General features: G+C 58.3%; 1 protein-coding gene across 3 annotated transcripts in view; it reads right to left on the minus strand.

Moving 5' to 3' along the window:
• The window catches only part of SPNS2 (SPNS lysolipid transporter 2, sphingosine-1-phosphate), a 35968-nt gene that overhangs the window by 2544 nt on the left and 9054 nt on the right, over positions 1-24370 (minus strand). For 2 of the 3 annotated variants that reach the window (XR_009332481.2, XM_059046729.2), the window contains exons 2-11: positions 18816-18881; positions 10654-10790; positions 5177-5328; positions 4896-4962; positions 3411-3553; positions 2956-3108; positions 2658-2847; positions 2277-2342; positions 358-456; positions 106-269 (exon numbers count right to left, since the gene is read on the minus strand). Coding sequence is in view for 2 of the 3 variants with exons in the window: in XM_059046729.2 (XP_058902712.1) it covers positions 106-269; positions 358-456; positions 2277-2342; positions 2658-2847; positions 2956-3108; positions 3411-3553; positions 4896-4962; positions 5177-5328; positions 10654-10790; positions 18816-18881 (1237 nt within the window). In the remaining variant the exon portion in view is untranslated. The remainder of the gene's footprint in view (positions 1-105; positions 270-357; positions 457-2276; positions 2343-2657; positions 2848-2955; positions 3109-3410; positions 3554-4895; positions 4963-5176; positions 5329-10653; positions 10791-18815; positions 18882-24370) is intronic. The other variant, XM_067022268.1, reaches the window with a different exon arrangement.

Here is a 24370-nt window from a genome sequence, read left to right on the forward strand (position 1 = left end):
AGCACTTGGAGGGCGGCAAGCCTTGGCGGTGGGGACCTCGCCAGCCACGTGGCCCACCCACCCCGCTTCCGCGTGTCCAGCAGGCCCACCCTCACCCCCACTTACTGCTGCTCAGCCTTGGCGCGGTCGCTGAGGAAGAAGAGTGCGGTGGCCAAGAAGAACATGCCCCCCAGGACCACGACGAAGGGGCAGAGCATGAGGGCGTAGCCCAGGCTCAGGAACTCCCAGAGCGGGGAGTCCTTGGTGCGCTGGCGGATCAGGTCGGAGATCTGGGGGAGGGGGGGAGAGGATGGAGGTTAGGGCAGGGCCACCTCCCAAAGCCCTGCACCCCACCCGACCCCAGACCCCAGTACTCACAAAGCCAATGAGGTAGGGGCTTCCGGCGTCCCCCAGCAAGTGGGAGGTGAAGCTCTGCAGAGCAACGGCGGTGGCCCGTCTGGTGGGGATGACCACATACTATGCGAGAGGCGGCAGGTCAGAGGCCAGCAGAGTTGGCTAGGCCCCCTGGCCTCATCCCAGGCCTCATCCCAGGGGTCACGACGCTTCTGAAGCGCCCGGGGCCTCAGCCTCACTCCTGCCCTGGTGTCCTGACTTGTTGCTCTCCTGGGCCCTCACCCCCTCCTCCCCAGCTCCTGAGACCAGGCTGCCTTAGTGTCTGCACTGGGCCCTCGGTGGGGAGCCAAGTGCACCGGTCGCAACCGCAGGAGCAGAACCCTGGCCTCAGTCTTGCCCTCACCTCCCCACAAGCTAAAGACCCATCTTGGTTTCACCTCCGTGGGGACCTGCCAAGGCCTGGGCTGGCTGGGGTGGGTGATGGTGGTGAAGAAGGACCCTGCCTAGAAGAGCCTCCACTTTCACCCCCAGCACGGACTGCCAGAGCCGCTGGGCCCCCGGAACCCCCACCAGACCAAGCAGGCCCTGACCCACAGGGGCTGCAGCTCCAAAGCTGGGCAGCCCAAGGTCAGACAGAGGGGGCTGGTGGCAGAGGAGCAGGGGGCGGGCAGCAGCCACCTCCGCGGGTGCCCTGGGCAGCCCCCTGCCCCCGAGAGCTCGGCTTCCTCATCAGTCAGAGCCCCAGCCTTTGTGGACAGTCTGAGAGCAGCCAGTGCCCACCGGGCACCCAGTTACAGCGTGGGGGGAGGGGAGACCTGGATTGCATGGCCCCATTTCCAGGAATAATTAGTCACTTGGCTGTGACACTTAGTAAAATGGGACACGATTTCCCTGGGACCCAAACCCTGTCAGCATCTGGGGCTGCCCCCGGGGGCTGGGAGCAGAGGAGGGGGTCCTGCCTACCGCCAAGGGCACTTGATTCAGGCAAACTCGCTCCAACCTTCACTCCCACATGTGCAGTGGCCCCCGCCTGGTACTGAGCTGAGTCAGACCTCCCGCCCACCACCCCTTTGGCCAGGGACTGGGGGGGGGGGGGGGCGGTGTTGGAGAGAGACCACCCCAGGTGCAGCGCGTGCGCGCACACACACACACACACAGGGACGCTTGTGCGGGGCCAGGCAGGCTTCCCCGAGGGGAGCTAGCAGGGGCCTGATGCCCGGGCAGACTCTGATCTAGGCTGACCCACATTCTGGCATCAAACCCTGAGTGCCCTGAAGGTGGCCCCGTGAGGAGTCCTTCCTCCCCCAGGGCCCACCCTCGCCGCCGCCAGTCCCCTGCACACCCTTCTCCCCATTCTCTCCTGGCCCTGACTTGGAGGATCCCTGAGGACGGGACCAGCCAGCCCCCCCTCCGCCACCCCCACCCCAGGCTGCCTGCCGCTTGACGTGCAGGCCACAGCCCCCTCCTGCTTCCTCCCAGGCTGCCCCCGTCCCCGCCCAAGGACACAAGCCCCTGCGGCCACTCAGATGGCCCTTTGTCCCTGGCCGCCTGGTCTGGAGCCCATTGTTGGCCCCGTGAAGACCGCCTCTGTCTGCCCGACAGAGCCACGGGCACTCGCTCCTGGAACCCAGGCTGAGCCGGGAGGGCAGAGTCCACGGGCGCTCAGCCCCTGGGGGTGGAGTGCTGGCAGACAGCACCACTCTGGTACCAGCCTGGCACTGCCAGCCTCCAGCTATCGCCCTCCGCACCCAGTCTCCACATCCTACCCTTCTGCCTGCTCAACCCTCTGATCCCAGGCCCTGCCCCGGTGCAGACACCCCCCCAAATCTCTGACCACCCCTCTCCCCTCACAAAGCTCAGCCGGCTCTCCCACCCCTTCACCCACCCTCCCCATCTGCCCCGAGAGGCCCCAGTCAGCACGAGGCAACCTTGGCCTGCCTCACCATGAGGATGTCCGCCGTGATGGCCCAGTTAGAAAACAGCAGCGTCTCCCCTACGAAGATGCAGACCTGCCCGGGAGAGACCAGAGCAACCATCAGGGGGCGCTCGCCCCGCCGCTCGCCCCAGGCTGCTCCCTGCCCCCTGGCTGCTGGCCGGGAGCCCCCAGAAGCCCCGCCCCCGCCCCGCTCCTGGCGGTCAGGCTTACGGGGAATTCGTGGATTATCTACAGGCTTCAAGCCAGGCCCACAGCCCTGGACAAAGCAGGGGCAAACTGAGGACTGGACCCTCCCCGTGGGGGTTTCCGCCCCCCGCCCCAAGCCAGACTGCATTTCCTCCTCCAGAGCCCAGCTCCCCCGCCACCCTGGCACTCCCACCGCACTCACATAGGCCCCCACGATGCTGCTCTTGGCCGCCACGAAGATGAGGCAGATGAAGATGGCGGAGCCCAGCATACCCACAGCACACACCAGCGGGTCAGCCCGCTGGGTCCGCAGGCGGCACCAGCGCGTGGCTCCTGCGCCCGTGACCACCCCGAGAAAACCCGTAAAGCAGGTGATGGCCCCGAAGATGAGGCTGCGGAGACGGAGGACAGTGTGGCACGGGTTAGGGGGCAGGGCCGGGGTCGAGGGGCCGGCGGCACCCCCCACCCCCACCCCGCCATCCCCGCCCGCCCGGCCGCACCTGTCCTTGGCCGCACAGGGCGGGCTGCTGCACGTCTCCGCCGCCTTCTGCACGACTTGGGCGCGGTGCAGGTAGAGCGGGATCCACATGCCCAGGGCCCCTGTGGCGAAGGACACGGCCGACGTGGCCAGGGAGGAGAAGACGTAGCTGCGGCTGGGGAGAGGCCGGGGCAGCAACACTGAGCAGGGGCCAGCATCCCCGCAGCTGGCAGGGTCGGGCCCTGGAGGCAGGCTTTCCTCCCTCCCTCCTTCTCCCAGGGACCGAGGGCCTCAAATGCCTTGCCTACGGGCTCTGGGGGTGAGGGCTCTGGCTTCAGGGATCATGAACACTCGTGGCCCCAGCACTGTGGACAGGGAGGCTGGCCGAGCAGGCTCTGTGGGCCAGGCTGCAAGTTGCGGTCCTCTCATCTCGGTGCCTCGCCGCCCGCCCCCCGGACCCCTCCCAGCAGCACTCACTTGCGGATCAGGGCCTTCATGTCTCGGAGCCATGAGGTCCGGGCCTTGAGCTGCCCCCCGAGCTGGTCAGCGTGGCCTCTCTTAGTGGCCGGGACCAGGACGAGGATGAGCGTTCCTGTGATCATGCCCAGGATGGGGGACACCTGGTGGGTCAGGGTGCACCAAGTTAGGACACCGGGGCCCAGGCGTCTCTGTCTCTGCTGCACCTGGAAGGGGGAGCAGGCCAGCCCCGCCTTCTCTGGGCCCCGGGCTCCTCCTCTGGGCTAGTATCTGCCCAGCCTTCCTGACTGGGCAAAGCCACTGGGGGTGAGGCTAGCATATGGGGCTTGGGGGCTCAAACTGGGCTGTGCCAACCAGGGGCAGGATGGGAGAGAGGACTGAAAGTGAAAGGGAGGGAGGGATGGTCAGGATGGGTGGAGGAGAGAGGACAGACGGCTGAATAGTCAGATGGACGGACGGATGGTTGAATGGATAGATTGCTGGGTAGATGAATTAACACGTGGAAGGACAGGAGGACGGATGGGAGGACAGGTGATGGTGGCAAGTGATGGATGATGGGTGATAGATGGAACAAAAGGAAGACAGGTAGGTGGGCAGACATATGGAATGATGAGTGGGAGAGGAGAGTTCCTGGGGACAGGGAGCCAGATAGCAGCTCTTGCCCCCCTCCCTGGGTCTGGGAAAGTTTCCCAGGCCAGCTCCTCCCCCTGGTGGTGGTGGGGCACTGAGCAGGGACTGGCTGTGCGTGAAGCTTCTAGCTAATGTCTCAGGTAGCTTATCATTGGGCAGGGCCCCTGTGGGTTCCAGGAGAACAGAGGCTCAGGAGCCCCTTTGGGTCTTCCCTGCAGCCCGTCCAGTGTCGAGAACAGAAGCTCCAAGGCCCCAGGCCTCTCTCCAGATGGAAAGGGCACACCTTGGGAGTCTGGATTCCAATATACCAGTTCCTCCACCAGCTCCTGAGAACAGGGAAATCTGTACCCACCCCCACCAGGCCTGGGAGCCCATGGTCTGGGGAGTTCCTCTCCATTCGCCACCCCCCCATCAAAAAATTCCACGGAGGCTGCTTCCTTCCTGCTTTTGAGGAAAAAACACTTTGTCTTAAGCTTCCTCTCCTTCACAAGACTGGGGATCTCTGTTTCCTCTGATTGCACCGTCCCGGGGCCTTGGCAGACTTGTGCCGAATCCTCCTGCAGGACAGGAAGTGGCTCCAGACCCCGGGGCCCTCACACAGAGGTCTCGTCTCGGCCCCACCCCAGCGCAGGGCCACAGCAGGAAGTGCCACCGTGAACATGGCATTTCCTTCGTCCTCACAGACTGGGGCCCCCGAATGGGGTGAGTCTGGCACCCTTCACACCTCCAGGTGAACTAACGGAGAAGAGCCCAGGCCCGCGAGGTGGGAAGCCTCGTGGCTGACAGGGCGGCTGAGGCCCTGTCCCTGAATCTCTGGGTGACCCTGGCCAACGGCTGGTCTGGGGCTGTGCTTACCCGCAAGGCCCAGTGCCAGTCTCCGGCCGCCTGCTTCACGCTGGAGCCGGTGATGTAGCCCAGGCCGCTGCAGAGAGGACGGGGCAGTCAGGCAGGGATGGGCAGGGGACGCTCACCGGTCTAGGAGGCCACCAGCACCCACCCCCGCCCCCCCAGCCAGCCAGGGAGCTGGTCCAGGCGCTTCTCAAAGGCCGCCTGCCCACGTGTGTAGGTCACAGAGGGCCAAACTCCAGGGAGAGGGAGCGGTCGGAAACCCGAGGGGAGCCGGCCCGGGTCCTCACCTGCCCAGAGGGATGGCGAAGTAGAAGACGGACAGCATGAGCGTGCGCGTGTTCTTGGTGAAGAGGTCGCCAATGATGGTGGGCGCGATGGTGGAGTAGCTGGCCTCACCGATGCCCACCAGCCCACGGGACAGGACCAGCAGCCAGAAGTGCTGTGGGGGAGGGCAGAGAGCGCTGGGGGGCCCGCCTGCTCCCCGCGGCAGGGCCCAGGAGAGAGGGTGCAGCCCAACCCCTGCCTCAGCAACGACTCCACCCCAGGCCACTCTGGACCTCAGTTCCTGCCTCCGAAGAGGGTGGGGGTCGGACTGGGTCTAGCTGGCCCGGGGCTGGGATGGAGCTAGACTTCCAGGGGCTGAGAGTTGTAGGTTTGGTGGGGGACGTGAGCCGGTGTCTCCACTGCCACCCCGACCCATTGGGGGGACTTCCTCCCTGGGTTCTGGCCCCATTGGGGGAGCCTCAAGCCGCCCCTACTCTGTGTCCCATCCCCTGACCAGGCAGCTGGGCTGACCCTGGCAGCACCGAGGACCCAGTGTAAATGGGGAGTGAGCAGGGCAGCCCAGTGGGCTCAGTGCCCCTCCTCCATACACACATCAAAGACCAAAGCCCAGTTACGCTGGGAAGGGTGGGGCCATGCCAGCTGCCAGTGGCTCTACTCCTTTGATGTGGACCCAGCCCCTCCATCCCCGCAGCTGCCCAGGGCCTGAGAACCAAGCCTGGTCATTTTTCCCCGGCCCCACCCTGACCACCCATCCGGCCGGCACTGCCCACATCCAGCCCTCCTCCGGGTCTCCCTGTTTCTGCGCATCTCTTTCCCGGCCCTCTCTGTCTCACTGGTCCTGCCTATCCATCTCTGCACCTCTCGTTTCCATAGTTCATTTGTGCTCTCACCCTCCGTCTCTGAGCCTTCCTTCTCCTGGCCCCTTGCCTGTGCTGCTTTCCCTGAGAAGCATCAGCCCACAGCCTTTGCCTGTTTTTCTGTTGGGTCCTTTGTCTTTCTTGTATTGGTTTCTGTTAGCGTTTTATATATCATGGGAATTGACGTTTATTAAGTAGGTCACAAATACTTCCCATCATCTTTCTTTCCACTTTGTTTATGGGGAGTTTCATCATACAGAAGCTTTATTTTTTGTTGTTTAACTTGATGCTGTCCAAGCTTTTTGATTTTCCCTTAATGGCTTCTGGATTTCACATCTTGCTCTAGAAGGGCTAGTCCATCCCAGAATGATACAAAATGTTCTTTTAGCTTTGTTAGAATGGGAGTGATTTCCTTACTCTCCTCCTTACAAGAGCAGGCAGATAAGACCTCTTTGACAAGGCCCATTGATCCCCACCCCTCCCCCAGGAACTGGCTATTTTGTGCATTTGTCACAACTTCCTCTCTACCTTTGCCTGCACATACACGTACCAAGGGACAACATTTAGTGTCCCCTGTGTGCTCTCAAAAAAGTAAACATAAAAAGACCATTCCTGGGACGTCCCTGCTGGTCCGGTGGTTGACAATCCACCTTCCAGCGCAGGGGACGCGGGTTCAGTCCCTGGTTGGGGGACTGGGGGCCCACATGCAGCAACTACTGAGCACGTGAGCCACTACTAGAGAGCAGCCCACGTGCCGCAACGAAGATTGTGCATGCCGCAACTAAGACCCCGACACAGCCAAAAGTAAAATTTTTTTTTTTTTAAAAAGACCATTCCATGCATCTTGTCCCACAACTTGATTTTTTTTCCCCTCATCTTTTGGAAACCCGTATCAGCTGGTTAATATAGATCTAGTTGATTCATTTGCTGCCAAGAAGCTCATAGTATGAATACACCCCATTCTATCTGGGCGTCCCCTAAGTCAAGGTCATTTCGTTTCTCTTTTTTTTTTAATTACAAAACTTGCGGCAAACATCCTTACATGCACCTGTCACTCTGTGGTCACGAGTTGGAGTTTCTCCCTTCGGCATATACCCCCAAGTAGAAGGCTGGGCTGCGGGGTGTACACAGAATTTTACAAAATCCTGCCCCACTTTGCTCTCCAAAGAGGCTCTCCCAATTTACACTCCCACTAGTGGCTTGAATAACACTTGGTATTGTCGGCCTTTTTAATTGCCGCCAATCTGATGGGTGTGAAATGGTAACTCGTTGTTGTTTTAATCTGCAGCGCCCTGATTACTCAAGAAGCCGAGAACCATCTCTTCCTGCATCTGTTGCCTGTTGCGGGATTTTTCCCTGGAAGTGCCTGTCACTATCCTCTGCCCATTTTTTCTACAGGTTGTCTTTTTCTTGTTGAATTATAGTTCTAGCCTTTTTTTTGCGGGCCTCTCACTGCTGTGGCCTCTCCCGCCGCGGAGCACAGGCTCCGGACGCGCAGGCCCGGCGGCCACGGCTCACGGGCCCAGCCACTCCGCGGCACGTGGGATCCTCCTGGACCGGGGCACGAACCCGTGTCTCCTGCATCGGCAGGCGGATTCTCAACCACGGCGCCACCAGGGAAGCCCTAATTCTAGACTTTTATGGTTTGCTTTTTACTTTACTTTCATCTAGCTGGGATTTATTTTGAAGTATGGTTAGAAATACAGACCATACTTTATCTTCCATCCAGATGGAGTCAGTACTCCCAAAACCATTTATTTGAGATGCAACTTTCATCCTCTACCCAATTCCCATAGAAAGGAGGACTCCGCGTTTCCTTGATCTCTTAGTTTATCCCTCCGCTGTTTTCATTAGAATAGCCATGTTTTGATAACTGATAGGACAAGAGCCCTTTCATTGTTGTTTTCACAATGTTCTTGGCTGTTCCTGGGCACTTTCTCTGCCAGATTTACTTCAGAATCACATTGCCAAGGTCCACCCAAAACCCCCACGGGACTTGGATTGTGACTGCAATGAACTCGTAGATTAATTGGGGGTGATCCGTCTGTTTCTCTCTCTGCCTCTGCTCATCTCTCCCCATCTCTCCCTTCCTTCCACACACCCAGAGTGGGACCCAGCCTTGACATCGTGGTCCTGTACTCGCTGGTCAATCCCAGAAGCAGCCCCAGAGGTCAGACGATAAGGGGCCTGGTCAGGGGCAGAACAAGACCCAGAGGGGGGTCCAGAAGCTGCTTCTGGTCCAGTCCCCATTTTTGACTGTGGCCATCAGGCTCTACCTGACGTTCTAGGCCTGGGTGTTTTTTTTTTTTTTTTTTTTTTTAATTTATTTTTGGCCGCATTGGGTCTTCGTTGCTGGGTGCGGGCTTTCTCTACTTGCAGCGAGCAGGGGCTACTCTTCGTTGTGGTGCGCGGGCTTCTCATTGTGGTGGTTTCTCTTGTTGCTGAGCACGGGCTCTAGGTGCACGGGCTTCAGTAGTTGTGGCTCGCAGGCTCAGTAGTTGTGGCTCGTGGGCTCTAGAGCACAGGCTCAGTAGTTGTGGCGCACGGGCTTAGTTGCTCTGTGGCATGTGGGATCTTCCAGGACCAGGGCTCGAACCCGTGTCCCCTGCCTTGGCAGGTGGATTCTTAACCACTACGCCACCAGAGATGTCCTAGGCCTGGGGCTTATTAGCTGGCCTGACCCTTCTCTATGAAGCTGCCCCATGAAGCACACTTGTATCCCCCAAACCTGCCAGTTCTCTCTGCCCTCACCTCCAACCTCCTCTCAATCAGTGTAAATCTGACTCACCATTGCCCTTCTTCAGACTCTTCCAGGGTCCAGCACTTCCCTCAGGAGAAAGCTCAGGCCTTCCAACCTGGCATTCAAGGCTCTCCATGACCTGGTCCCTGCCTTCCTTTCCAGCCAAAGCACTCTCCTCCTCAATCTACCAACACACTCCACCATTTCTGCCTCCATGGGGCTGCTCCCTCTGCCTGGGCTATCTACACCACAGGGCCTAACCTCCCTTTCTTGCCTGCCCAGCTCAACTGCCACCTCCTCCAGGAAGTCTTCCTTGACCACATGGATGTCGGAGACTGCTCTCTCTTCAGTGAGGACTTTCAGCACTTTGCTCATCTTGAAGGCTCTGAACATGGGAGCTCCTGTCACATCTTCCCATCCCCAGACCTGGGTGCTCCCAAGGCCAGGGTCTCCTCCTTTGTCCCCTAGGCTGAACGCTCCCTGAAGGAAAATCCTGGTCTTCGCCCCTTCTTTTTAAAAAAAAAAAAAAAAAAAAAAAAAAAGATTTAATTTTATTTATTTTTGGCTGCTTTGGGTCTTCATTGCTGCGTGCAGGCTTTCTCTAGTTGCGGCGAGCGGGGGCTACTCTTCGTTGTGGTGCGCGGGTTTCTCATTGAGGTGGCTTCTCTTTTTGCGGAGCACGGGCTCTAGGTGTGCGGATTTCATAGTTGCAGCACGCGGGCTCTAGAGCTCAGGCTCAGTTGTTGTGGCACACGGGTTCAGTAGTTGTGGCTCGCAGGCTCTAAAGTACAGGCTCAGTAGTTGTGGCGCACGGGCTTAGTTGCTCCGCGGCATGTGGGATCCTCCCGGACCAGGGCTCAAACCTGTGTCCCCTGCATTGGCAGGCGGATTCTCATCCACTGTGCCACTAGGGAAGTCCCTCCCCCTCTTCCTCTATCTCCCTCTATAGTAGCCATCATACGATTGTCCATCCTCTGCTTGAAGACCCCTAGTGATGGGACACTCACTACCTCTCAGAGCAACATATCTCCTCATTGGGAGAAAGAACAGAAATAATGATCTGTTGAAACCTGCCATGTGTCAGGGTCTGGATATTCATGAGTTCAATTATTTCTCACAACCACCCTTCATACTAAGAAGTATTATCCCCAATTAGAGATGAGGAAACTGAGGCTCAGAGAAGTTAAGTTTCTCCAGATCACAAAGCTGAGTGGGCAACAGAATTGGGATATTCAAATCCAGAACTGTGGGAGCCAAGTAAGAAACATCTTCCTGCCTGGGAACTCCCTGGCAGTCCAGTGGTTAGGACTCCACACTCTCATTGCTGAGGGCCTGGGTTCAATCCCTGGTTGGGGAACTAACATCCCACAAGCCTCACATTGTGGCCAAAAGAAAGAAAGAAAGAAAGATCTTCCTTACACTGAACTAATGTTTGTCTCCCTAGGACTTTGACCCAGGGAGTTGGCTGATGGTCAGACAAAGAGCAAACTGTGTGAAGCCTAGAGAAGGGTAGTGACGTATCTCGGGTCCCACAGCGAGAGGACGGCAGAGCCAGAACTAGAACCCAAGGGTCCTGACTCCTCGGCCAGACTTGCCCCCCTGATCCTTGCAGCCTCCCCAAGTCAGAAGCAGCTCAGAGAGTCAGGATGCCACACAGGGCTGAGTCCCTCAGTTCAAGGCCGGCACGGGGAATGCCCAATCGGTAGGGCCAGCGTACAGAAGTACCCAAAGACCCCCCTCATCCCACCATGCTTGGACCCAACGGGCTGGAACCCCGGTCTAGACTAGGATAGGTCAATCAGACTTGCCACCCGCTGGGGGAACCAGGACACACGGACGGAATGAGCAGGAATGCCGGGTGGAAAGCCCGGGCAGGCCTTACCTGCTGCGGGATGAAGGAGCTGGAGAACGTGACGGCCGACCAGAAGAAAATCCCACAGCTGAGGATGACTTTCCTGTTGAAGCGGTCCCCCAGGTAGCCAAAGATGGGGGCAGCCACCATGAAGCTGCAGATGAACACTGCGTGGGGAGAGGAGAGCTGCAGGTGTGGCACAGGGGTCTCATGGCTGAGCCCACCCACCCAGACCACCCAGCGAGAGGCCAAGTGCCTGCTGAGGAAGCAGCCGCTGCCCGAGAGGGGCAACCTCGGCCAGACCTGGGCCCAGGGGAGGCGGGGCAGGTCCTCTGGGTTAGGAGATTCCACGACTCCATCCTCTTCAACGCCCAGTGGCAGGTGAGCCCTTCGGGTACTTTTTAAAAGAGTAACGATTACTCACTGAACATTTTCTACGTGTCAGGGGCTGTGCTAGGGGCTCATCACACAGCATCTTGTGTATGTTTCCGACCCCCATCCCACCTCACAGATGGGGAGACACTCGGAGAGAAGTGACTTGCCTAAGGCCCCACCAGTAGTAAATGTCCCAGTGGGGAATTGACCCCGTCTGACTCCAGAGCCAGTGTTCCTTATACTTTGCCATGCTACTCTCCTTATTATCCTTGAAAAAGAGGTTCAGAGAGGGAAAGGGACCTACCCAAGGTCACACAGCAAATTGGGGCAGAACTGGACCTGGAACCCCCAGTCTCATACCTGCCAGATGACACAGCCACCCTCACTCCCAGCAGACTGCAGAGACTTTCCTGACATTTGGAAACACTGTCATTCATTCGTTCATTCATTCATTCATCCATCCTTTCATCCATTCAACAAAGACCAAAATTCCTAGACTCTTGGAGTTTTCATTCTAGTGAGAAACAATGAAATAAAAAATATAGTATGTCAGGGGGTGACACATGCTAAGGAGGGAAAAAGGGCAGAAACAGGAGATAGGGAAAGTGTGTGAGAAAAAGAAAACAGGTGTTAAAATTTTAAAAGAAAGGTCAGAGGTGACATTTCAGCAAAGACGTGGAGGAGATGAGGAGACAAATCATGCAAATATTGGGTTGAGAACAGCAAGTGCAAAGGCTCTGGGGCAGGAATGTGCTTAGCATAGTTGTGGAACAACAAATAGACCAGAGTGGCTGGAGCAGAGGGACCCTGGAGGAAAGGCCAGACGGGGTTAGGGCCTGGTGGCTCACTGTGGCTTCTACGGGTGAGAAAGGAAAACACCAGAAGATGCTGAGCAGAGGAGTGATGTGACCTGCTTTTGTTCTTCCAGAACAATAGAGCAGCAGAGTCTTAGAGGACCCTGTGGGGATGGCACTACCAGTATGGGAGGGGCCTTCGAGGTCCCGGGGGGGATAAAGAGACCAGCAAGGCAGGGGAGTCGCTAGGTCATGCGGAGAGGCAGCCCCCGATTCCTCCTGCTGGAGGGCAATCCCACAGCTGACGGGCAGATGGCCAGACAAAGGCCGGGTGGGCAGATAAGGCGGCCGGCCAAGCTAAACATTCACAGGCTCTGGCTGTTCCCTCACAGACCTGAGCCCCTAGGAGAAGAGATAGAGGGAGGGGAGGAAGGAGGTGAGAGCGGGCTGGGCTGGTGCAGCGCGACGGTCCCTCACTTATCCCAGCGAGCAGGACGGTGAGCGTGTATGGGTGTGGGGGGCAATCTTCTAATCCCAACTGTGTGACTGGGGCCTCGGGCAGAATTAGCAGAGAGGTGCGCAAATCTGGGCACCAGAGACGCAGTGCCTGGTCTTGCACTCAGCTCTAGTCCTTCCCAGCTGGGTGACCTTGGGAAGGTCACAACCTCTCTGTCCCTCAATTCAGTGGTGTGCTGATAAATGTTTAGCAACCGGCTCTCCAGAACGAGGCGGGGTGGGGGGGGCGAGCCCGGATGTGTAGTGTTTGCCCGTTTTCATGGTGCAAATACTCCCACCATGGCCTGATTTCAAGCTACCAATGTGATGTCACTAACCAGAGTTGGGAAGAGAGATGCAGTCACAGAGCTGTACAAAGAGTATTTCTACCACCTAGATCCAACAGACATAAACAACCTTAAGAACGTAGATAAGAGTGAAAGGTAGCAAAATAATTAGGGGGTGATGAATTCTGAGTGTTTATTACCTTTGGTGTTGTTTTTTTTTTAATAGCTCTTTGGAGTATAATTATACAAAGTATAATTGTATAATTGCTTCACAACACTGTGTTAGCCCTATGCATACACATGTCCCCACATCCCCTCCCTCTCGAGCCTCCCTCCCATCCTCCCTATACCAACCCTCTAGGTCATCGCGAAGCACCGAGCCGATCTCCCTGTGCTCTGCTGTGATGTTGTTTAATTGTAAGTTTATATAATTTAGTTTGTAATGGTTGTGCTTAACAACAGCTCACACAATTCCTGAAAATTTAACAATCAACTCTCATGAACCGAAGCCACGTCCAGCGCGCCAACTTCCTCATCTGTAAAATGAAGATAAAAATAGCAACTCCCTGCTTGCTCTGAGCACTGGTTGAGATAATGCGTGTAAGGTGCTTAATGCCACGCCCTGCCCATGCCCAGAGTGGGTCAGCCTTGGTCAACACTGGGCCCTTGTTTAGATCAGTCAAGGTAGAAATTATTTCCTCATATCTAGAAAAATAATTTTTCCTGCTGGGTCTGTCTCCCAGGACCTGCCTGAGATCGGACCAGGATATGGGCTGGAAAGAGATTTCAGTCTCATCAGGACTTACACATGTTAGGGGAGAAGGAAGAATCGTTCCCTCTATGCCTGTCTGTTATTAGGTGAGGAGAGGGCAGAAAGAATCAGAATAGGAGTTGCCCCCGTCTGGCCAAGGAGCAGACCCTGTCCATGGGTTGCCCAGCTTAGAGAGTTAAAATGCCAGGGAACCAGCAAGGAGGGCCAAATCCTACCAAGACAATGAAGGGAGGCTTCATAGAGGCAGTGATGGCAGAGCAGGGCATTGAAGGCTGCATAGGAGTTCACCGTGGTGATGATACTACTTAAAATCAAATATACTAAAATATAAATTACAAATCTTATAAGACTGTATAATTGTTAATGAGGCATAATGCTTATTGTTGATAATAATTGCAGTTACCATTTATGGAGCATTTACTATAGGCAAGGCCCAGGGATGTGCCCTGGACATAAGCACAGATTATCTCATTTGATTCTCCCTATTATCTTCATCTTACGGAGGACACAGTAGAGGCTAAAAGGAGTGACATCACACAGCTAGTGTGTGGCTAAGCCAGAATTTATACCCCAATTTGACTCCAGAGTCCTTGCTCTAAATCACACCACAGGCGGCCAGGCTGGGAAGGCAGAAGATCCCAGCTGATGTTCCAAAGGTCAGAGAAAGTTCAGGGTGTGTCGGGGACAGCGGGAAGACACATGAGGCTGTAGGCTGGGAAGGTGATAGAGAGAGGAAGTAGTGGGAGATGAGACCACGGAGGGAGATCGGGCCCTAACCCCTAGTACCAGGTTTGGTGTCAGTTAGAGGGCAGTGGAGATCCACAGCTCACTGTTCTCCCCCTTCAAGGAGGATCACTGGCCAAGCCCCCACTGGGTGGGTGCAGAGGGGCTGAAGGAGGCGAGCCAGGCCTCGGCCAGACCTCAGCCATCCTGGTCCATCCCTATCCTCCTGTCCGCAGCAGAACCGGAAGGCAGGCACCCTACTGCTTTCCCCGCTGGCTTTCTGCCTGCTCTTCTGGGTAGGCAGAGGCCTCCGAGACATCAGATGGACTCCTGCTGGGGCAGCCACGCCCCATCCCCCCCCCCATCCCATCCCCCCCCCCCACAGTCCCGTCAAAGGTCACCAAGTCCCAACCTGAGTTTTACCATCTGTCCCATTGTACAGCTGGGGCCACTGGAAGGTAGAAGAACTTGCCCAAGATGACACAGCAACCCTCCCTACCCTGGACTCTCTGGTCTCTCAGGGCCTTCCCCTTGGGGACAAGGGAATCCAAGGTCAGCAGGGAGACACAATCCATCTTTCCAGCCCTCCCTTCTGCTCTGGGGAGCCAAGAGAAAGGGCCTCTCCCTGCCCTCAGCATCGTCACAGGCCAGCAGAGAGGCCTAAACACAACTAGGTAGGGCCTGGAGGGAAAAAAATTTCTGGAAGAAGGAACAGCACAGGGGCTTCCCTGGTGGCGTGGTGGTTAAGAATCCGCCTGCCAATGCAGGGGACACGGGTTCGAGCCCTGGTCCGGGAAGATCCCACATGCCGTGGAGCAACTAAGCCCGTGTGCCACAACTACTGAGCCTGCGCTCTGGAGCCCGTGAGCCATGACTACCAAGCCCACGTACTACAACTACTGAAGCCCGTGCGCCTAGAGCCCACAAACCACAACCACTGAAGCCTGCGCACCTAGAGCCTGTGCTCCGCAACAAGAGAAGCCACCGCAATGAGAACCCCTTGCACCGCAATGAAGGGTAGCCGCCATTCGCCTCAACTAGAGAAAGCCTGCGCACAGCAACGAAGACCCAACGCCGCCAAATAATTTTTTTTAAAAAGAAGAAGAAGAAGAAGAAGGAACAGCACAGGCAAAGGCCTGGACAGGTGACCCATGTCCCAGATGGGGGCGCAGAGCCTTCTCCAGCCAGCGGGAAGCTCTGCTGAAAATAAAGACCAGCCCGGCCTAGAAGCTTCCTGGGCTCAGCACCCACAACCCCACAGTCTTTGTCTGGTTGAGGAGAGCTTTCTGGGCAGACTGGCTGTCCCACCCCTGGTCTCGGCAGGGCGGCTTTCCCGGCACGAGGACATCCTGTGGTCGGGGTGTGGGGAAGCCCTCGGTCAGCTCACGTGTGCTGAGCCCACAGGTCTGGGACAATGGAGCCGCGGGCAGGGAGCCAGGGAAGGGGGCGGGGCTGCGGAGCGCCGAGTGGGAGGAGTCAGAGCCCCTGGCCCTCCCGCAGAAGCTGGCGCTGAGCCTCGCTCCCTCCTCTGCAAGATGGGTGATGCGACCCTCCTCACAGGGCCGGCAGGAGGTCATCAAGGAGGCAGGCGTTGGGCAGCATCCCTAAGGCGCCACCCTCCTCTCATGGTGCTGGCTGAAGGCCTCCCGTGGGCCTGCCGAGGAGGCAGCACCCAAAGCGTGAGACGACTCCCGCTGAGTTCTGTGCCCCTGCAGGCAGCCCCCGGACCACCTGCACTCCGAACCCACGGAGCTGCTGAGAAGGTGGTCCTGGAGCAGGAGCGGGTGAGGTCTGCGCTGGGTGAGCCCTGAGCCCCCAGACTGTGGCCTTGGAGCACATGTCCAGCCCCACCTCAGCCTGGGCTGAAGCAGGGCTATTTTTACAAAGTCCGGATCCGGCCAACTTGTTATTTGGAGGAGACTCGCCGTGCTCCACATCCTGTGGGCAGGGAGGGTGCTACGGGCAGGCGTGCGGTGGGTGGGGTCAGGCTCTGCCCGAGCACGCTCCCTGCCCACAGCACGGAGGCCCAGGCCGGCAGGATGATGGGGGAGGACCCAGAAGAGCCAGCCCCGTTGGTACCTGGAAGCCCACCAGACTCAGAGCCCCTTCGGGAAGAATGGGAACTACTCCTCCTTCAAACTCCGCTCAGAATATAAACCCTAGGTTGGCCACTGAGGCCTCAGGGAGGGAGGTTCTCGGGCCTCCCTTCTAACAGGAGGGTCCTGCGGGGAGAGCCACGGGGGCCGCCCAGCCCTGCCTTCAGAACCTGAGTCTCTGTCGAAGCGGGAGGATATTGCCAGGCTGGCCAAAGTGAGGAGGGAGCAAGGCCAGAGGAGACTCAGTCCCAAAACAAAGGCGCTGTCTGGTTTCAGTCTGAGCTGGCTCTTCCTCTGTCCCCACTCTCCCCCTGCCCCCGCCCCCCAATCCTGACACTTCCTCGTGATGCCACGAACCCCAGCCCTGAGTTGATCCCCGAGGGGAAACAGCAGGGGCAGGCCCAGGCCGAACTCTCAGCCACCCCACGCCCCGCCGCCCCCCGCACCGACCCTGTCTCCTGGCCCAGCAGCTCCTGGTGCCCACAAATAAGCAGGCACCCCAGCTGTCAGCCCTGGCCCTTTGATCTGGGCAAGCAGCAACACCTGGCTCTGACCTTATCGGGGAAGAGCCAGGTGCCCGGGGCCGAGGCCAATTAGGTGACTTGCCTGGTAGCCCATTGAGTCACATCCTGGTCTAGCCCACCTGGCTTCTTGGCTCAGTTGGCCAGAGAGGCAAGGACACTCTGGGGAGCCATTCCAGCTGTGCCCAGGGTAGGTGGTAGGGTGAAGGCCACAGAGTAATGACTGGAGGGTCTCAGAGAGTGCTGGGAACCCCCACCACGGCCCAGAGGCACCCACCCCGGGAACACTGAGATGCCAGACACTCAGACGCCTGGGATAAGCCTCACCGATCCAGCGGCCATCTGTGCCCCCGTCCCGAGCCAAGAGGACCTCATACGCAGAAGTCCCAATGGCAGGCCTGCTACTCTCTCACCATGAGACCTTAAACAAGTCATTTCCCCTCTCTTGACCTCTGTCCTTCCACCTGGAAAGTGAAGCTGACCAAAGGGGGCTTGTAGGAGGGAGACTCAAGCAAGATGATGCTGTGGGTGATTTATCCCCCTCCGGCCAGAGTCGCCAGGGATAAGAAGGACACAGCCTGGGACACAACTGAGGCAGCGCTATCACCCTCACAGCCCTCCCACCCGCTCCCTGGGTGGCTGCACCGGCCCTGACCTCGATCAGTGGGAGTTGCGTGGAGGAGACCAGAGCAGATCAGTCAGCAGCGCCAAGAGCAGGAGGGGGAGGAGGCTCGGGCTAGGTCCCCAGTGACTCGGGGGCCACGGAGGAGGGGGATGGGCAGCTAGGCTCCCTCCCGCCCTTCCCTCACCAGCTCTACAGCCTGATCTCCCTCCCACACGCCCATCCTGCTTGAACTCTGTCTCTCCAGCTGTAAGTGCTGGTCACTGCATTGCACGGAGCCCAGGAGGCTGGAGGAACCTGTCCCAGGCCCCAGGGCAGGATGATTTGCTCTGACCTAGCCAGGGAGGCCAAGCAAGGGGGGGGCGGGGGCGGGGAGGAGCCAGCAGAGGGGCTTGGGCTCACATCCCGGGTGGAGGTGATGTCTGCAGGGGCAGGGACCTGGGCGCCCTTAGGAGGAGCTGGACGGCACAGCCTTGCCCTAGTCCTGGCTCGGTTAATTCTCACGTATTCGGGCTGAACCCTGGAGCTTTCATCTCCCCTCTCTGAGCCCCAGAGGCCCCACCTGGGAAATGAGGATGGGCACTGAGCCTAGCTGAATGGCCGTGGCTGAAGGAGGCCGTAGTGGCCTGGCACAGCGCGTGGTGGAATGCCACCCAGACAGGTCAGGCAGGTTCCTGGACAGAGCCAGCCTCTCTGCCCCTCCCTCCCAGGAGAGCCCGGGAGGCGACGGGGTTCCCAGAGTGGAATGCAGACCATGCACCTTCGCAGCCACATCTAACGGGGCCTCACCGCCAGATGGACTCCAGGACCCAGGGGAAGTCAGGGCCAAGGGAGCTGGCCAAGCAGCAAGGTCAGGGCCGAGTCAGAAGCAGCCCTGGGATGTAATACTGGCTCTGAGTCTCTGCCCAGGCCTGAGGGTCCTGCAGAGGGCACAGCCGGCAGGGCCACAGCCAGTGGAGGGCCAGGAGCTCAGGTCCTACAGGACTACAGAGCAGGCAGGGCAGCCACAAGGTTGACGTGGACCCTGGAGGGAGGCGCAGAGGCTGGAATAACGGCTTAATCACCTGCCACGCTGCCCTGGTCCAGGGGGGCTCGGGCCCTGCCTCCCCACCAGTCCCAAGGTTGGGCACCGGGGGGTGAGGGGCCGAGAACCTCAAGCCCAGGTCTAGTCTGCGACCCAGCTTCTCAGGCTCCTGCCCTGGGTTTGCGGGAGGCGCTGGCGCTGACCAGCTGGAGTTTCCCGTTTTGGCATCTGAGAGGTGATTCCCAGGTTGCCTGCATTCCTGTGTCTCACCACAGGCCCTCAGGGCAGGTGTTATTTGCTTTGTTTCACAAGAATAGAAGCAGAGGCTCAGGGAAGTGGTGCCTTTTGTGAGTGGCCAGGGTGGTATTTGGACACAAAACTCACGCTCTTTCCAGCGGGTCAGGCCCAGCCAAGAGACAGGCAGGGAATCCCCACCAGGTATTAGAAAGCAGGAGAGGGGCCAGGGCGGGAGGTGGGCCTCACCTGACTGCAGCAAGCCGGCGCCTCGGTCCTTGACCCCAAAGTGCTGCTGGATGTCCAGAAGGACACCTGGGAGGAGAAGACAGAGGGTGCTTACTGGCGACGCCTGATGCCTGGGTGCCCCCCGTTCGCACACCCCACCTAGGTGACCCTCAGCCCCAGCCCAGCCCTCCTTCCACCTGGCAGGGCCCAGCCCGGCCCCATCTCGAGAACCCCACCCTGCCGAGTTTAGCCAGGCCACTAGAAACCTTGGAAGCCAAGCTTCCACCCTGAGGTGCTCACACTGGGGATAGGACCACAGCCCCTCACTCGGCCAGTGTGGGGTCCAAGGCGCAGACAGGCGAGTCTCCTCCATGGTTACTCGGCCCAGCGGGGCAGCCAAGCCTCCTACCAGCCTGGGCCTCTTGCCCATCTGCAGCTCAGCCCCAGACTAAGTGCTGGGACCCCAGACGTGGACCCTGCCGTCAGAGGAGACCGCAAAGCCCACAGCCCGGAGGGTGGGTGGGCAGCCACCGAGAGCAGCCGGAGAAGCCCCCTGGCCAAGGCGAGGGCGGAGAGGGCTCACAGGCAACACACACACACACCCGCTCACCTGCACATGTGCACAAACACGTACTCCCCAAGCTGTCCTCAGGACAATAACCAGGACTCCCAATTTTCTGACGCAGGAGCCCAGAGGCAGAGAGAAGCAGGCGGGGCTCCGGGCCTGCTTTCCTGGGGGAAGGGGAGCCCTGGCGGCCATGTCTGCCCTTCTCCCAACTCCCAGCCACCTCTGCGCTCTCATTAGGGCTTTTTACATCAAAGGGGGCGGCAACCAGAACAACTAGAAACGATCCACAGCTGTGGACAGACCGAGCCGTGGTTGTATAGAGGCCAGCAACTGCCCAGCCCCCTCTGACCTCGTGCAGCCCTCCACCAGGGCTCCCGGGTAAGCCCAACCCCCAGCCCCACGGCTCCCAGGGCCCCTGCCTCAGCTTATCTGAGGACAGCAGGAGGCTGGGCCACAGGCCGCAGTCCCCCTGACCACTGCACATCTGCACTGAGAAGGAAGAGGGGAGAAAGGAGACAGGGCCTGTCTCAGGAGCTCCCCGTGCAGGGGACAGAGGAAGGGACCGGGACCCTGCCTTCGGGGGACTCCCAGAACTATCTGACAGGACAATGATGATGTCAGCATTTAAAACGATGATGGTTCGTATTATTGAGCATCAGGTGCTTCATGAGTTTAACCCTCACAAGACGCTACGAGGCTGGTACTATCATCTCACTGGATAGATGAGGAAACTGAGGCACAGAAGGGTAAGCCACGTGTTCAAAGTCACACATCAGGGAAATGGGTGAAAGTGGAATCTCCAGACACAGTACGAGCGTCCCGTCCAGTGGCTGGGGCTGGGGAAGAAGCCACTGTCCCCCCACCCAAGACCCAGGCATGGGATGCTGAGGGATTTCCTGTTCTAGCAGCCTGACCGCCAAGAGCAGCTGGTCTCCTCCTTGTTAATGCCCAGAGTGGATTCACCATAATTACCCATAATGAAGAGGCTGTGTGAGACCCAGCTAATGACTTAATAACCAGGGCGGGCTGTGACTTTACCTTGAAGGCAGAAACCAGGGGCCGGTCCTGGGCCTGCGGATGGCAGGTCCACCAAGTGGGATCTCCGAGGTGCCCCGACCCGGCCTCAGAGGCCCTGAGTTCGATCAGGCCCTGTGGGCGGCATGGCTGGGCCCGACCTTGGGGAGCCACCCACGCTCACCTCCGGGCCTCACAGCCCACTCCCAGTCCTGAGCCAAGGCCTCTGTAGCCTCCTGATCCGATCACAGCCCTCTCTTGCAGAATCACTGTCACCTGTGGCTCCCCTGCCTTCAGCACGCCGTGGGGCTGCAGGTTCAGCCCCGCCAACCCCACCCTCCAGCCTCACTTCTCAGGACACCACCCCGCACCCCATACCCTAGCCACCCCAAACTACTCATGGGCCCCTGACTACACACACTCCCTCTTCTCACCCTGGTGCGATTTTGTTGGCTGAGCTAATTCTCGCCATACCTTCAAGACTAGCTTAGATGCCTCCTCTTCTGGGAAGTCTTCCCTAATTTCTCCCCCTCCCACCACCCTCCATAAGCTAGTTGCCCCCACTCTCCCCTGTCCATCCTTGTTTTAACACTTGTCACACTAGGATTAGTTTGTTCTACAGAGAAGACACCGAGGGACACGGATATGAGCTCCTTGGATCCACTGTAGCCGGGAGCAAAGAGCCACTCGTTGCTGGTTTCTGCTAAGTTCCAGGTAATATGTGAGGCTCTACAGAGGGTATTTCTATCCCTGTTACACAGGCTTATCTGTGACTATCACCCCCATTTTACATATGAGGAAACTGAGGCTCCAAGAAATGAAACAACTTGTCATACAACACATAAGATGTCGGGGTGAGATTTGAAACCGCGTCTATTATCAAAAACCAAAGCTTGTTTTTCTGCCACACAGCCTCTGCGTGGTTCACTCTTGCCCCCCGGCCCGGGGTCTGGCACACAGTGACTGTTTGTGCCGTGGATGCATAGGTGGATGGGCAGGGGCCTGCCTTACCCCCCCCCCACTAGATCCTAAGCCCCCTGAGAGCTGGGACCATGGCAAGTCGTCTCCAGAACCCAGGACAGAGACCACCACAATTTAGGCGTTGGGTAGATGGAAAGATGGATAGTCAGGAGATGGTAGGAGGGTAAAACTCCCCGTGGGCCCTGCACTGTGGGTCCCCACCCACGGCCCAGAGGAGGGCATGGATCTGCAGCAACCGCAGGCCCACTTTCTGGGAGGGAGGCAATATCAAAGTGGTCATCATAAAGGTGGCATGTGTCCACAGCAAATCAAAACACTCTTGCTTCCTCCCCAAGGCACATCCTAGCCATCTGACTGGACGCCCTCCCCCACCCATGACTTTAAGGTCCAGCATTTGCCTCTGCCTCCAGGAAGCCTTCCTTTTTATTTTTATTTTTTTAAGATTTTTTTTTTTTTCTTTTGATGTGGACCATTTTCAAAGTCTTCATTGAACTTGCTACAACACTGCCTCTGCTCCATACTTTGGCTCCTTGGCCCTGAAGCATGTGGGATCCCAGCTTCCTGACCAGGCATCCAACCCCCTGCATTGGAAGGCGAAGTCCCAACCACTGGACCGCCAGGGAAGTCCCAGGAAGCCTTCCTTTACTTCCTCTACTGAACAGAGTTCCTCGTAAGGGGGAGGAATATTTCACCATATCCAGGTGGGCATCCTGGGTCCCTGGGAACTCCTGAGCAGTCTAGACCCCAAGGCGTGGGCAGCCTTGGATGTCCCCACCCCAGTAACCGGTGGCAACCCAGTCTTGGGTCCAAGGCCTGAGTTCCAGGCAGAAGGCCAGAGAAACCCTTCCAGGGAACAGGGCTTCGTACAGGCCGTAAGGCCCTAGGTCAGGCCCTGCCTGAGCCTTTCTTGGTTGCTTTCCCTCTTCAAGGCCTGCCAAGGGCCACGGCTGCAGGCGGGTGAGACCCCACTGGCCACTGGCACGGGAAGCGTGTGTCACAGCAGCCCGGACCGTTGTCTCAGATTTTCCTCTGGGCTCCAGGCAGGCTTGGACCCACACACCCCCTCCCTTCCTCACCACAGCCTTATTTTTAGCCTCTTTCCTGGAGGCTGAGGTTTCGCGGGTCACAGGACGGGCCTCACGCCCAGGAGCAGAGCCTCTTCCAGCTCAGACCAAGCCCACTCCACCAGCCCCACCAGCCCGGGGCGGGCAAGGTGGGGCTCCCACCACACCCGCAGCCCCCCTTCTGTCCCATGGCCACAGCTCCCAATCCAGGCCTCTCCAGGCAGTCACCCCAAATCCACAGCCACATCGTCCTCTGCCCACAGGATCCTCCTCCCTGAGCCAAGAAAACACTCTGGAAAAGCAGGAGCACCTGAATTTTCTTACCCATTGACCCTGATTACACCCCTCTCAAGCCTCCAAGGGGCTCTCCTCTCGTCCAAGGCCAACTGTCCCTCCTGCCTCCCGGGAAGCTGGCCCGGGTCAGCCGCTGCTTGAGCTGTGCTATCAGCATCTCCCTCACTCCTGCCTCCTGCACATCAGCGCACAAACCTGCTCGCCCCTCTCTCATCCTGCTGGTAAAAACGGTCCGGCCTCATCCCCCCTGCCAGCCGCTCTTTCTCTCTCCCCGCTTCACAGCTGAAGGTCTTTTTTTCTAGTTCCCTGACCAGGGATTGAATCCAGGCCATGGCAGTGAAAGCACCCAGTCCTAACCACTGGGCCGCCTGGGAATTCCCACGGCTGAAGTTCTTAAAAGAGTTCTCACCCCTCCCCAACTCGGTGTCCTCATCTCCACCCCCCACCGAAGGCAACTGCCTTCTGGTGGCTCAACCCCGCAGGCTTATCACCTCTCAGCATCCCAGCCACCTGGACCCCAATTCCACAGCTCCACCACCTACCTGGTCCACTCCCCAGACCAGACACCTGGGAGTCGACCAGGACACCCCCCCTTGCCTCCCATGAATGGGCCCCAACGATTCTCTCTCTGCTTCACCATCTGCCTCCTCCCCGGACTCCCTGCCTGCAGCCTCTACTAGCCCATCCAGCATCCCCCCTGCAGCCTCATCACACAAGCACTTATCAACTTCCTGTTAAGTCCTGGGCTGGGGTTTCAGAGACCACAAGACAATCTCTGGACTCAAGGAGCTAAGGCCGTGGCACTGTGGTTGTCAACTCTGGCTAGGGGCCAGAGTCACCCATGAGGTCTTCAAAAATCCACTGGCCCAGGTCCCTGGTTCAGTAATACTACTGCTAACAACGGTAATATGGGTGTTAACGTGTACCGAGTGCTTACTACATGCCAGACACTGTTCTGAGAGTGTAACCAAACTAGGTCACTGAGGGTGGCTGCCCAGGAGCGCTTAGTGGCTCCCTATTGCCACCCAAATTAAGCCCAGACTGCTTCTAGCATTTGAGGCCTCCGTGCTCCAGGTCTGCACAATCACCCTGTCTTAGAAGCCAGAGCCAGGAATCTATTAACACGCTGCCCAGGTGATTGGAAACCACTGGCCTGGCTGGTCTGAATCCCCTGTGACTCACATATCATGGCCCACAGGCCTCCAAGCCTCGACTACAGCCATGCCCTCTTCCTGGACCTTTCATCTCCACCTGCTAAGATCCACCTCATCCAGGGCCCAGATCCAAAGTCATGTCTATCAGGGTGCCCCCCCACAACTCCCTCCTTTGGGGCTCTTGTTGAGGAGGTGCCTGTAACTTTGAAGGCACCCCCAGAGCTGGGTGGAACTGGCCCGACTCACCCATCTGGCTGGTTACAGATACAGTGATCCCCCATCACTGCGGGTCCTTCAATAGCCCCTAGAGGAGCCAGGTCCAGAACCCAACCTGCTGACATCACAGAGTCCTCAAAAAGGCCAAGGTGTGGGGCTTCCCCGGTGGCGCAGTGGTTGAGAGTCCGCCTGCCGATGCAGGGGACACAGGTTCGTGCCCCGGTCCGGGAGGATCCCACATGCTGCGGAGCGGCTGGGCCCGTGAGCCATGGCCGCTGAGCCTGC

The sequence above is a fragment of the Kogia breviceps genome, chromosome 19 (assembly GCF_026419965.1).
Source record: "Kogia breviceps isolate mKogBre1 chromosome 19, mKogBre1 haplotype 1, whole genome shotgun sequence".
Lineage (NCBI taxonomy): Eukaryota > Metazoa > Chordata > Mammalia > Artiodactyla > Physeteridae > Kogia > Kogia breviceps.